A 12,706-nucleotide genomic window follows, 5' to 3' on the forward strand; every position below is an offset into this window, starting at 1 on the left:
CACTCAGCTCTGGATCACCTAGAATTCAACAAAATGGACATCAGGTTAGACTTCATTAACTACAACTAAGCTTTCAACACCATGAAATCCAAAATCTGGGCCTCTGCAACCCCAACTACATCTGGATTCTTGACTTCCTCATCTGAAGACCACAGTCCAAATCGGAAACAACTTCTCCTCACTGACTATCAACACAGGCACACTTCAAGGATGCGTGCCTAGACCACTGCTGTACTCAATTCAAATGTCATCTACAAATTTGCTGATGATACTACAGTTGTCAACAGAATCCCACATGGCAATGAGGAAGCATGTAGGAGGGAGATGGATCAACTAGTTGAGTGGTGCTACAACAATAACCTTGCACTCAATGTTAGCAAAACCAAGAAGGTGATTGTAGACTTCAGGAAGGAGAAATCAGGAGAACACAAACCAGTGCTCGTCATGGAGTCAGCAGTTGAAACGGTTAAGAACTTCCAGTTCCTGGGTGGCAACATCTCTGAAGATCTGTCCTGAGTCCTCCATTTTGATGCAGCCACAAAGCAGGCTCACCATTGGCTATAGTTCATGAGGAGTTGAGAAGATTTAATATGTCACCAAAGACTCTTGCAAATTTCTACAGGTGTACCATGGTGAGCATTTTATCTGTCTGGTATGGAGGTGCCAATGCACAGGACAGGAAAAAACATTTATGAATTTAGCCAGAGCCGTCAAGACCATCAGTCTCTACTCCATCAGGGACATCTATAAGAGGCAGTGTCTTAAGAAAGGACCTCTCTCCTCAAGAACTCTCACCACCCAGGCCATGCCCTCTTCACACTTCTACCATTAGGAAGGAGATACAGGAGTCTGAAGATGAACACCTAGCTTCTTCCCCTCTGTCATCACGTTTCTGAATGGACAATGAACCATAGACACTCTCACTTTCTCTTATTTTTGCACTAATTTATTTATTTTTAAATGTAAATCTATTGTGATATTTGCACTGTAATGCTGTCAAAAAAACAAACAGATTTGGTGCCATGTTCATGAGAATAAATTCTGATTCACAGATAAAAAAATGAACCTTGCAGAAGTTCCTATCAGTCGTTCAGAATTTAATGGGATGAATTATTTTCATGAATTGTATTGGAGAATTAGAGACTAATTGCATCTTAGATTTTATATTTTTAAAAAACTGATTTCAATCACAACCATCCTGTCATGAAGTATTTCTGATTGATAAACTAATTACATCCTCCCTTGTCCCACGTTCTTGCTCAAATTACTTACAAATGTTATAAAATTTGGAGGCCTGCTTTACATAGACTGGCATTAATCTTCACATTAGCCCTTTCCTACAATATGCCATTTTTTTTTAAAAATAATGAATATTTATTGAGATGCTTGAACGTAATTCTTCTGGTAGAACACAATTATATTGATATTATCAAAAATAAAATTAATTTTTTTTAAATGTTTGATCATGGGTGTTAACCCTTTTTTATGCCTGTTTTCATCAGTCTGCCAACAGATATCCAATCTGAGTCTATCCCTTTGATTCTTGGTGGTGGTGATGTGCTAATGGTAGGTTAACTTTGTTTATATTAATATTTTTTTAAGAAATTGAGAATTTTCAAATTTGGTTAAATATTATTGAAACCATGCAATTTAGATGAAGTAAAGACTAATGATTCAATTCAGACATTTTAATTTCTAATCAATGCAGGCAGCAGAAACTGGCAGTGGAAAGACTGGTGTAAGTACAGAATTATTTTGCAATTGAAATAATATATTTTGATTAACTAATGAAAATAAATGAGAGGCCATTGTTGAAAACTATCAAGACTTTTACAAATCTGAATTCAAAGAATTTAAGAAAATTTAAGAAAAGTACAGAATTAATCTAAAAGCATAATCGTTACAGTTTATTATAAAACCATCCCTGCTTTTAGGCTTTCAGCATACCTGTCATACAAATTGTATATGAAACACTCAAGGACCAGGAAGAAGGCAAGAAAGGTGGAAAATCTGCTGTCAAGACTGGTGGTGCAGGTAATGATGTGGAAGTGAATTGTGATATAAATTCCTTCAAAAAAAAATAACTGATGATATTCTGATATTTTACATGACACTGAATTATTAACACCATTTTTGCTATTTTATTTACAATTTTATTTTATTTATACCTACAATGGCATTCCTAAATTGATTTATTCCTTTCCAGCATTAAATTGTTTTCTCTCCATTATGTTCCAGTGACATACTCTTTTTCATTGCTTTTTGCAAAACTTTAGCTATTGGAATTTAACTTTGTGAGAAAAGTGACGTAAAAAGATTATTTTTAAAAAAAGGAAATTTGATCCCTTCCTTTGAACTGATTAATGGAAACATTGAAATTATATGGAGATTTGAAACTTCATGTTAAAATATTGCATTTTGTGAAACTTCAGTTACTTAAAATTTTCAGAACTTTTTTTAATTGTCCTTTTACCCCAGTATTCAGCAAGTGGCAGATGAATCCTTATGACAGAGGATCAGCCTTTGGTAAGTTGATCTTTTTTATAAACTTGACTCTTGTTACTATCTTGATATCATAATAGCAATTGAAAACACGAAAGGATCATTAAAATTAATGTTTAAAGTAATGTAAAATGATTGCAATTTATCTCTTGATACTTTCATATTTCCTGAAAGGAACAGAGTGCTCCTGGGCACTAGAAAGTGAAAACTTGGCAGCAGAGATTTTGCCTGAGCAGCTCTTAACAACTTAGCTGACTTTAAAAAGCAGCTTTCTAATTAACTTCCCCTATTTTGTTGCCCTCATTGCCTGCCATCTTGAAGATGGTACATTTTGTTATCCAAGTGAATGTATTTCTTGCCCATTTTGCAGATTTCTTCTTTCAAGCTCAGTCATTCTGAACTCACCCTTGATGTATTTCCAACGGTTGTTTAAATATATGGATTGATCGCAATGACCAGTTTTAACGTTTTATGCTAAATCAAAATTGATGCCAATTTTCTTGTTCCATTCCACAATGAAGTGTAAAAAATCTAATTTTACAAAGCAGAAAATGAAATTGTTGGTATTTTGTACATCTCAGGAACAATGGAATGTTTAAATGAAACAACTAGTACAGATGTTCCCTCATACTCAATGACCCATGTTCATTCTGGACCTACATTGCTTCTGTGTGGAGGTTGTACATTTTCCATGAGACCAGATTTTCTCCTGATGTTCTAGTTTCTTCCCAAGGTCCTATGGATTGGTATACAAGTTGTCCCCATGGTTTAGTCAAGTGGTAGAATATTGTTGAAGGAATGTGCAAAGAATAAAATAAAAAATACTGTCAACGAAATGAAGGTCACTGTTGATTTGGCAAGGCTCATTTTCATGTGTGTCACACTGACTAAGGTTAGAGCAGAAAGCATTTTGTTTGCATATTCTGAACAATTAATCAATAATTTTGGCAGAACTTCTAATGTTTGAAAACTCAAATATGAATAAAATCAAGGAAAAATAAACTGGGAACATGCTTTCCCCAAAGTACAAGGAATGATGAATTGATTGCTCTTGTATGATGTCAATAAGGGTTTTTTGTCATTGTCAGAAGATCAAAAAATTTGGAGCAAAGGTAGATAAGTGGAATGGATGCAAAAATGATTCCTGAATGGCCATGATGAAAATTGGAATTAAAGCCTCATTGATGAAACAAGTTGAAAGGACAGCTAATTTCTGTTTAAAATAATTCCCTACAATTGATACATGTAACCATTATTCTCCAGTTTTTCTCCCTACAAATTTCTTGTCTTGATTATTCCCCAGCTATTGGAGCCGATGGACTGTGCTGCCAAAGTAGGGAAATAAAAGAATGGCATGGATGCAGATCCACAAAAGGAGTGAAAAAAGGTAGGTGTATGTAATAGACAATTGAATCAATTTCCATGATATAAAGATCTGAATTATAGCTTTTTAAGTATGGTTATATTAAAGATGCATTTGTTTCTATTGTTGAATGAGGTCTTGAAATGTAACTTTTTAAGTGTTGTATAAACCAAAGAACATTGGGAGTGATTGTGTGCTTCATATTCATTTAGTCCAGATGTTTATGATTCTTGACTTATAGTGAGGAGAACAGGCAAGAGATTCTGTGAGCCTAATAAAGACACCAGGATGGTGTGTGGCTTCCCTGGAGCCAGGGAATAGATGTCTCCAGAAAATTCTGAGGGGAGAGGGCGAACAGCCAGAAGTTTTGGTAGGTGTCGGTATCAATGTCATGGATAAGTGAAGAAGTCCTGAAGAAAGAATACAGGAAATTAGGAAGGAAGCTGATAGCAAGATCTCTGGGGTGGTAATCTCAGGAATACTGCCTGTTCTATGTGGTAGTGATGGCAAAAATAGCAAAATAAAGTAGATAAATGCCTGGCTGAGAAACTGGTCCAAGGGGCAGGGCTTCAGATTCTTGGGATCTCTTTTTGCAAAGGTACAGCCGATACAACAAGGATGGAATACACCTAAACCCAAAGGGAACCAATATCCTGGCAGGCAGGTTTAATATAGCTGTTTGGGAGGGTTTAAACTAATCTGGCAGGAAACCAGGGTGTCACACCTGATTAAGGGGAAAACATCAGTAAATCAAAGAGGGTATGCAGCAAGGATGATAGGCAGCTGAAGAGTCAAAATAATAATGAGAAGAATGAGAGAGACATGTTGCATTCAAAAACTGGTCTGAAGGTATTGCGCTTAAATGCATGCAGCATTAGAACCAAGGTGGATGATCTTTCAGTGTAGCTGCAGATTGGAGGATATGATGTTATGGCCATTACTTAGTCATGGCTAAAGGCTGAATGTCATTTGGAGCTGCACATACAAGCATACACGGTGTATCGGAAGGATAAACAGGTAGGCAGAGGGAGCATATGACTGCTGGTAAGCAACAATATTAAATCATAGGAAAAAAGTGATATTGGAAAGAAGGACTAGAATCCTTATGGGTTCAGTAAAGGAACCCTAATGGCAGTTATAAACAGGCCTCCAAACAGCAGCCAGGATGTGGACTACAAAATACAACTGGAAATAGAAAAGGCTTGTCAGAAGGTCAACATTACAATAATCATAAGGGATTTTAAAATGGAAGTAGATTGGGAAAGTCGGGTCAATCGGGATCTCAGGAGAGAAAGTTTGTGGAATGCCTACTGGATGGATTTTTAGAGCAGCTTCTTGATGAGTGCAGTTGGCTGTTTTGGATTGAGTACTGTGCAGTGAACCAGAGGTGATTTGAGAGCTTAAGGAAAAGGAGCCTTTAGGAGGCAGTGATTGCAATATGATTGAGTTCACGGTGAAATTTGAAAAGGAGAGACTAAAGTCCAATGTGTCAGTATTTCAGTGGAGTAAAGGAAGTTACAGACCCATGAGAGGAACTGGCCAAAGTCAATTGGAAAAACACACTAATGTGGGAAACAGCAGATAGCAATGGCTGAATTTTCTGTGAAAAATGAGGAAAGGGCAGAACAGGTACATACAAAAAGGAAAGAAATTTGTGATTAGAAAAATGAGATGATGGTGGCTGATGAGGGAAGTTAAAGCCAAAGTAAAAGAGGGCAAAAAAGGAAGCAGAAATTAGTAAGAAGATAGAGGACTAGGAAGTTTTTAAAAACTTAGAAAGGATAACTGAAAAGGTGATTAGGAAGGAAAAAATGAATTGTGAGTGCAGTCAAGATCATGAGAGAGGAGGTACTTGGGAAGCTAAATGGTCTAAGGGTAGATGAATCTTCTGGATTGGATGGAATGCATCCTTGGGTTCTGAAGGAAATAGCTGTTGAGGTTGTAATGATCTTCCAGGAATCAATGGATTCTGGTATGGTTCTAGTGGACTGGAGGATCACAAATGCCACTCCACTGTTTAAGAAGGGAGGGGGACAGTAGAAAGGAAATTATAGACTTATTAGTAAGTGGTTGGGAAGCTGTTGGATTGTCAAGGATACTTAGAGGTGCATGAAAAGATAGGCCCGTCAGCATGGTTTCCTTAAAGGAAAATCATGTCTGACAAACATACTGTAATTTTTTTTTTAAGTGGTCACAAGTAGGATAGGCAGGGGGGATGCAGTGGATGTTGTGCATTTGGACTTCCAAAAGGCTTTCGACTAGGTGCCATACATGAAGCTGGAAAACAAGATGAAAGCCTATGGAATTACAGGAGGGATACAAGCAGGGGTAGAGCAGTGACTCATTGGCAGGAAACAAGAGAGAGAATAAAGGAATCCTATTCTGGTTGGTTACCGGTTACTAGTGGTTTTCCACAGTGGTCTGTGTAGGGGCTGCTTCTTTTTACATTGTACAAGGTTTCGGTAGCTTAGAGGTTAAAGCACTGGTCTTGTAAACCAGGGGTTGTGAGTTTGTTTCTCGCTGGGGCCTCATTTCTGTGAGGGGTGCTTGACACATCGGCAACTCTTATCTTCCTTATGGTAGACAAAGTTAAAGAATTTCATGTATGTTACATTCTGAATGTAATATTACATGACAATAAGGGAACCTTTACCTTACCTTTGTATAAATTATTTGGTTAGTGGAATAGATGGCTTGTTGGCTAAATTTCCAGATGATACCAAAGTAGGTGGTGACGTGGGTGGTGCTAAGGATACTGAAAAGCTGCACGGAGTCTTGGATAGATAGGAGAATGGGCAAAGAGGTGGCAAATGAAACACAATTTTGAAAAATGTACAGCCATATACATTGGTAGAATAAAAAGATGGGCAGACTATTATTTAGATAGGGAAAAATTCAAAATTCAGAGGTGCAAAGGGACTTGGGAGTCCTTGTACATGCTACCCTAAAGGTTGACCTCCTGGTTGAGTTGGTGGTGAAGAAGGCAAATGCATTGTCGGCATTCATTTCTGGAGGAGTAGCATGTAAAAGCGCGGATGAGTTGTTGAGACTCTGTCGGACACTGGTGAGACCTTATTTAGAGTACTTTGTGCAGTTTTCAGATTTCTTGTCAGAGTATATACATGACATCACTTATAACCCTGACATTCTTTTTCCTGTGTATGAGGCAGAATTGCCTCTTACAGGCAGTGCAAAAAAAGCTGACTCAACATAAACATAAGGAAATATAAACTGTGCAGTACAGAGTGATTTTTTTTTAACATATGAAGTGCAAAAGTAAGAGTCCTTAAATAAGTAAAACATGAAAATTTGCAGATACCGTGGTTGACGTAAAAACAATGCTTGAGAAACTCAGTAACTCAAAACAGTGTCCTTTATTTTGCAATGGTAAAAATACATTACCAATGTTTCAGGCTTAAGCCCATCATCAAGGTATGGAAAAATGTCAGTAGGCATCCGAATAAAAGAGTTGGGGGAGGGCGGAGTGTGGTCTCAAAGGAGGGAGATAATAGGTGGTGAAGAAGGGGTTAGCAGCAAGCAAGGGGAAGAGAGCTGGAAGGGGGTGGAGAAGAGCTGGAAGGTAAGGTAGGAAGGGAGAGGAGATCAGGTCAGCAGAAACTAGAAAAGTTGATGTTAATGCCATCTGGTTGGAGAGTGTCCAGACAGAAAATCAGGTGTTGCTCCTCCACTTTGCGGTGGTCTTGGTGGAACAGTACACAAGGCCATGGATAGACATGTGACTATGGGAGTGTGACACAGAACTGAAATGGTGGGAGGTCGCTGACACTGGTGGAGACGGAGAGAAGGTGCTCAGCGAAGCAATCTCCCAATCTGCACCCAGTCTCAGATGTGGAGAAGGCCACAAAAGGAATGCTGAATGCAGTAAATCAATCCTGCAAATACAAAAGTGAAACGTTGCTTCACTTGAAAGGCCTTTTTGGGACCTCAGACTATGATGAGGAAGGAGGTGTGATCACAAGTGTGGCACCTCCTGCTACCACATGGAATGTGATTGGTGGGGAGGGATGAGGGAGTCACAGAGGGAGCAGACCCTACAAAAGGCAGAGATGGGAGGAGGGTGAAGATTCTGGTAGTGGGATCCTGTTATTTTGGAGGATAATGTGTTGAATGTGGAGGGTGGTAAGTTTAATGGAGATTCTGTGTTTGTTGCGTTTGGGAGCAGAGGAGGCCAGGGCAGATAAGTGGAAAATGGAGGAGATGCAGGTGAGGACTGAGTTGATGGTGGTGGAGGGAAAGTCATGTTTGTGGAAGAAGGCAAACATTTCAGAAGATTTAGACTGGAAGACCTCATCTTGGAATAAATGCGGCAGAGACATTGAGAGAAGGGAATACTTTCAGGGTACAGGGTGTGAGGAAGTGCAGTCAAGGTAGTTGTGGGAGTTGGAGAGTTTGTAATATGTTGGTGGAAAACTTGTCTCCTGAGCTGGAGACAGATAGATCCAGTAAGGGGAGAGTGTTGTCGGAGATTTTGAGATTGGAGTAGAAGTTGGCCGCGAAGTGAATGAAGTTGACAAGCTCATCGCGGGTGCATGAGGCAGCTGAGGAAGAGTTGAGGGGTCTTGCCTGTGTAGTCTTGCAGCATGGATTTACTTCACAAAGCCCACAATCAGACAGGCAAAGCTAGGACCCATATGGGTACCTGTGGCTACTCCTTTGATTTGGAGGAAGTGAGATGAGTTCAAGGATAAGTTGTTTAGAATGAAGATGAGCTCTGGCAGGTGGAAGAGGATGTCTGGTTGGGTTTCTGGTCCAGAAGGCAGCAAAGTGTTTTAAGACCTTCTGTATGGGGAATGAAGATAAAAAAGGATTGGACATCCATCATGAAGGTGAGGTGGTCCAGTTTGGGGAATTTGAAGTCATTGAAGAGATGGAGAACATCTGAGGTATTGCGAATGTAGGTGGGGAGGGATTGGACCAGGGAGAAAAGATTGAGTCACGGTAAGATTAAACATGTTCAGTGGGGCAAGAGCAAGTGGAAGCAATGGGTCTACCTGGATGGTTCGGTTTGTGTATCTTGGGTGAAAGGTAAAAACAAGCAGTGCGGGGATGGAAGGCAATGAAGTTGGTGGCTGTGGGAGGGAGGTGACCAGAGGTGATAAGGTTGGAGATGGTATTGGAGACTGGCTTGATGAGCCGTTGTGGGGTCCTGTGCAAGTGGTAGGTTGGAGGAGGTGTCTGAGAGCTGTCGACTGGCCTCAGCAAGGTCGGGGTCAGTACACCAGACTACAACAGCACCACCCTTGTCTGCAGGTTTGATGGTGAGATTGGGATTGTTGGCCTTAAATCCCTGATTGAGTTTGCTGTTGAGTCTGATGTTGGAGGGATAGCAGCTGTTCCTGAACCTGACGGTGCGAGTCTCTTGGCACCTATACCTATTTTCTGTTGGTGCTGGATTTTGTGGATCCTTGATGGCAGCATTCTCTGTAGATGTACTCGATGGTGGGGAGGGTTTTACCTGTGATGTCCTAGCCTGTGGCCACTACTTTTTGCAGAGCTTTATGCTCAAGGGTGTTGGTATCCCCATAATGTTTGGGCACCTTATTTGAGAAAAGACATGCTGGCATTGGAGAGGGTTCAGAGAGGATTTACTGGAATATCAGGAATGAAAGAGTTAGCATATGAGGATTGTTTGCCGGCTCTTGGACTACTCTCATTGGAGTGAATGCTGTGCATTGAACCAGAGCTGTGGATGATGGGTATATTTAAGGCAGAGATTGGCAGGTATTTGATTACTTAGGACATCAAGGGTTACAGGAAGAAGGCTGGGGAATGGGGCTGAGTGGGAGGATGGATCCACTCCTGATAGAATTGCAGAGCAAGTTCAGTGGACCAACTTCTGCTCCTATATCTTGTGACTTTTTAAATTGGTTTAATTGAACCAAGTTGTATGGAATAGTTCAAATCAAGCATTCCAGATAATCAGACATGTTAGAGTTGTTGATGGGTTCCAGTCATTGACAAATATAGTAGTTGATTGAAATCAATTATAGAACAACTATCGGAAGGTTTTGATTTTGAAAAATAAAGAATTTGCTTAAATGGCAGTGAAAACCTTTTTAAATTTATTTATTTGTTTGTGTGTTTTGAAGAGAAGATGATGTTGAAATTTTTAATTGTTTTGTGTAGGTCAATATTACTATGAGGTAAGTTGTCACGATCAAGGCTTGTGCAGAATTGGATGGTCTACGCAGCAGGCTTCGCTGGATTTGGGTAAGTTCATTAACATATATTTTTGAATGTTTCTCTCATGACTAAAGCAGTTCATATAAATTTGTATTTTTCAATAGCTAAATGTTTTTTTTTAATGTTATTTTCAACCAGAATCTGATGGCAATTAAAACAAATCGAGGTAATCATTGGTCTATGAATTGCCTGGATTCCCAGACTATTTCACGGACTCTGTCACACCCACAAAGGGGCAACTTGTTTGAAGTATAGGTTCCATGATTTGTCATTCAAACATCTAATATTTTGTGGGGAATGTAACTTTCACTGACAACTAATAACTAGGTACAGGCTTTTATTATTTGAATTTTTACTTCGTACAAATTGTCTAGATGTAAGAAGTTGTCTTTTGATAAAGATCAACCGTACAGAATGCTGCAGATTTTGCTATTTCTTGTTTTTGGCATCAAAAACTTTTCAAACAGGTGTGGTGGCCTACGGGTGGAGACAAAATGGCCCATGAAGAGCGTAGTGACCACGCAGACATTGGCCATAGTCCCAGGTGACTTCCGCACAATGGGAAACTGGGGAACTCCAGCGGGAATGCCAGCCAATCCCAGACCAGCACTCTGATGATGCGGGTCCCTGACGTCAGGGCCCATATAAGCGCAATGACCAGAGTAATAAACCAGTCTCGTTTTTCAAGGCTTTGGTGCGTGTGTCGTTCCTCTCCACACTCGTGTAGTGTGAGCGTTACATTGGTGACCCCAACAGGTCCAACTGACATTTGGACCCGAAGATGACTGATGAAGCGGAGCCAGTGACCATCCATGCGGTCTCTCTCAGGCTCCCAACGTTTTGGGTGTCGTAGCTGCACATGTGGTTCAAGCAGGCTGAAGATTTATTCCAGCTTTGGCATATTGTCACCGATGACACCCACTACCTCTACGTAGTGAGCACTCTTGATCAGGATACAGAGGCAAGGTTGTAGATTTCTTACAGCAGCCTCCGGAGCAAGGCAAATAACGTGGCCCTTGAAGAGCTACTAATCTGCAATTTCGGGCTCTCTCTGTGCAAGTGCGCCACCCAATTTTTGCATATGGATGGATTGGGGGACAGGGCCCCGTCTGCCTCAATGAGCAAGATGTTTGCTCTAACTGAGGGCCACAAGCCTTGCCTGTTCTTTGAGCAGATCTCTGGAGCAGCTGCCCGAGGATATCTGACATTCGCTCACTGATGAGGATTTCAGCAACCCTCAGAGGGTTGCAGCCTAGACGGACATGCCCTGGAGAATGAAGGACACTAGCGCCATCGTAGACCACATCAGCAAGCCCCACGAACAGCCCCTGGTTAGATCAAGGACAGTGGAGAGGCAAGTGAATACCCTGGGGCACCTATTGTGCCATCACTAGCGGTGGGGTGCGGAGGCCCATTGATGCTGCCCATCTTGCAGATTTCTGGGAAACGCCCTGACAAACCGTCATTGATGGCTGCAGCAGTTGGCCCACGTGATAGCTTCCTCTAAGTATGGGACTGTTTGGCAGGCGTTTCCTAGTAGACTCTGGCGTCAAGATAAGCATCCTACCCTTCACAGGCCTCGACACCCGCAATGGCAAGCAGGGCCCAGCACTGAGGAGAGCCAACAGCTCCTCCATTTGGACTTTTGAGACCTGCACTATTACCCCTTCATTTCAGCCACAGCTGCTTTACGTGGACCTTCACCCTCGCAGCAGTAGCGAAACTGCTCCTGGGGCCAACTTCCTTCAGGCCTACTGCTTGGTTGTTGACCTCAAGGGATGGTGCTTGGTGCATGCCAAGACCTTTCAGACTCTGCCTCTGGAGGAAGCCAAGCTACTTGCCCCCCACCTGGACTCTATAACGCTCTCGGCAGCAGAGATGGTCAACGGCGCAACTTTGATAAGTTCCTGGCCCCCGATAAATACCCTACGGCAAAAACTGGGGTCCTCCACCATGCGGCCGGACTAAACATAATGTCCCCAGAGATTTAAAGACTGGTCAGTGCGTATTCGTGAGAAGGGGGCGCGCAACAGCCGCCCTAACAATGGCCCTACCAGGGATCCTACAAGGTCATCAGAGACAATGGTTCCACCTTCATCCTCTACATTGGCGGAAAGGAGGAGACTTTTACCATCGACCACCTGAAACCAGCATATCTGGACTCTAATGAGCTGGTCTCCACCCAAGGCTGCGGACAGTAGGCTGGCCGCCAGTTCTTGGGGGTGGGGGGGGGTGAGGCGTTCATGTAGTGGCGACTGTGCAGACATGGGGGTGTCGTCCCAGGTGTCATAAAATTTTAAATAAAGTTTAAAAAAATGGGGAACTCTGGCGGGCACACTGGCCAGTCTCAGGTTGGTGCTTTGATGTCGCGGGGCCCTGGCCTCAGCGCCTGGGGCCCAGATAGCCATGTTGGCCACAGCAATAAACCAGTCTCATTTTCAAAGGCTTTGGTGTGCATGTCCCTCTCCATACTCACGTAATGCGAATGCTGCACAGCATGTTTTATTTTTTAATTTAACAATTCGCCTATAATTACAATCGCTCCACGCTAGATGTAATTTTGCTGCTCTCCACTCAGCTCTTGATCACCTCAAAAGCAGCAACTCATACATTCAACTGCTTTTCATAGACTACAGC

General features: G+C 41.7%; 1 protein-coding gene across 1 annotated transcript in view; it reads left to right on the forward strand.

The window, feature by feature from the left end:
- Positions 1 to 12,706, forward strand: part of ddx1 (DEAD (Asp-Glu-Ala-Asp) box helicase 1) — a 56,309-nt gene that overhangs the window by 5,937 nt on the left and 37,666 nt on the right. Inside the window, exons 3-8 of the mRNA XM_069886345.1 lie at positions 1,503 to 1,566; positions 1,709 to 1,738; positions 1,935 to 2,034; positions 2,479 to 2,526; positions 3,806 to 3,889; positions 10,013 to 10,096. Coding sequence (XP_069742446.1) covers positions 1,503 to 1,566; positions 1,709 to 1,738; positions 1,935 to 2,034; positions 2,479 to 2,526; positions 3,806 to 3,889; positions 10,013 to 10,096 — 410 coding nt within the window. The remainder of the gene's footprint in view (positions 1 to 1,502; positions 1,567 to 1,708; positions 1,739 to 1,934; positions 2,035 to 2,478; positions 2,527 to 3,805; positions 3,890 to 10,012; positions 10,097 to 12,706) is intronic.

The sequence above is a fragment of the Narcine bancroftii genome, chromosome 6 (genome assembly GCF_036971445.1).
Source record: "Narcine bancroftii isolate sNarBan1 chromosome 6, sNarBan1.hap1, whole genome shotgun sequence".
In the NCBI taxonomy this organism is placed as follows: Eukaryota; Metazoa; Chordata; class Chondrichthyes; order Torpediniformes; family Narcinidae; genus Narcine; species Narcine bancroftii.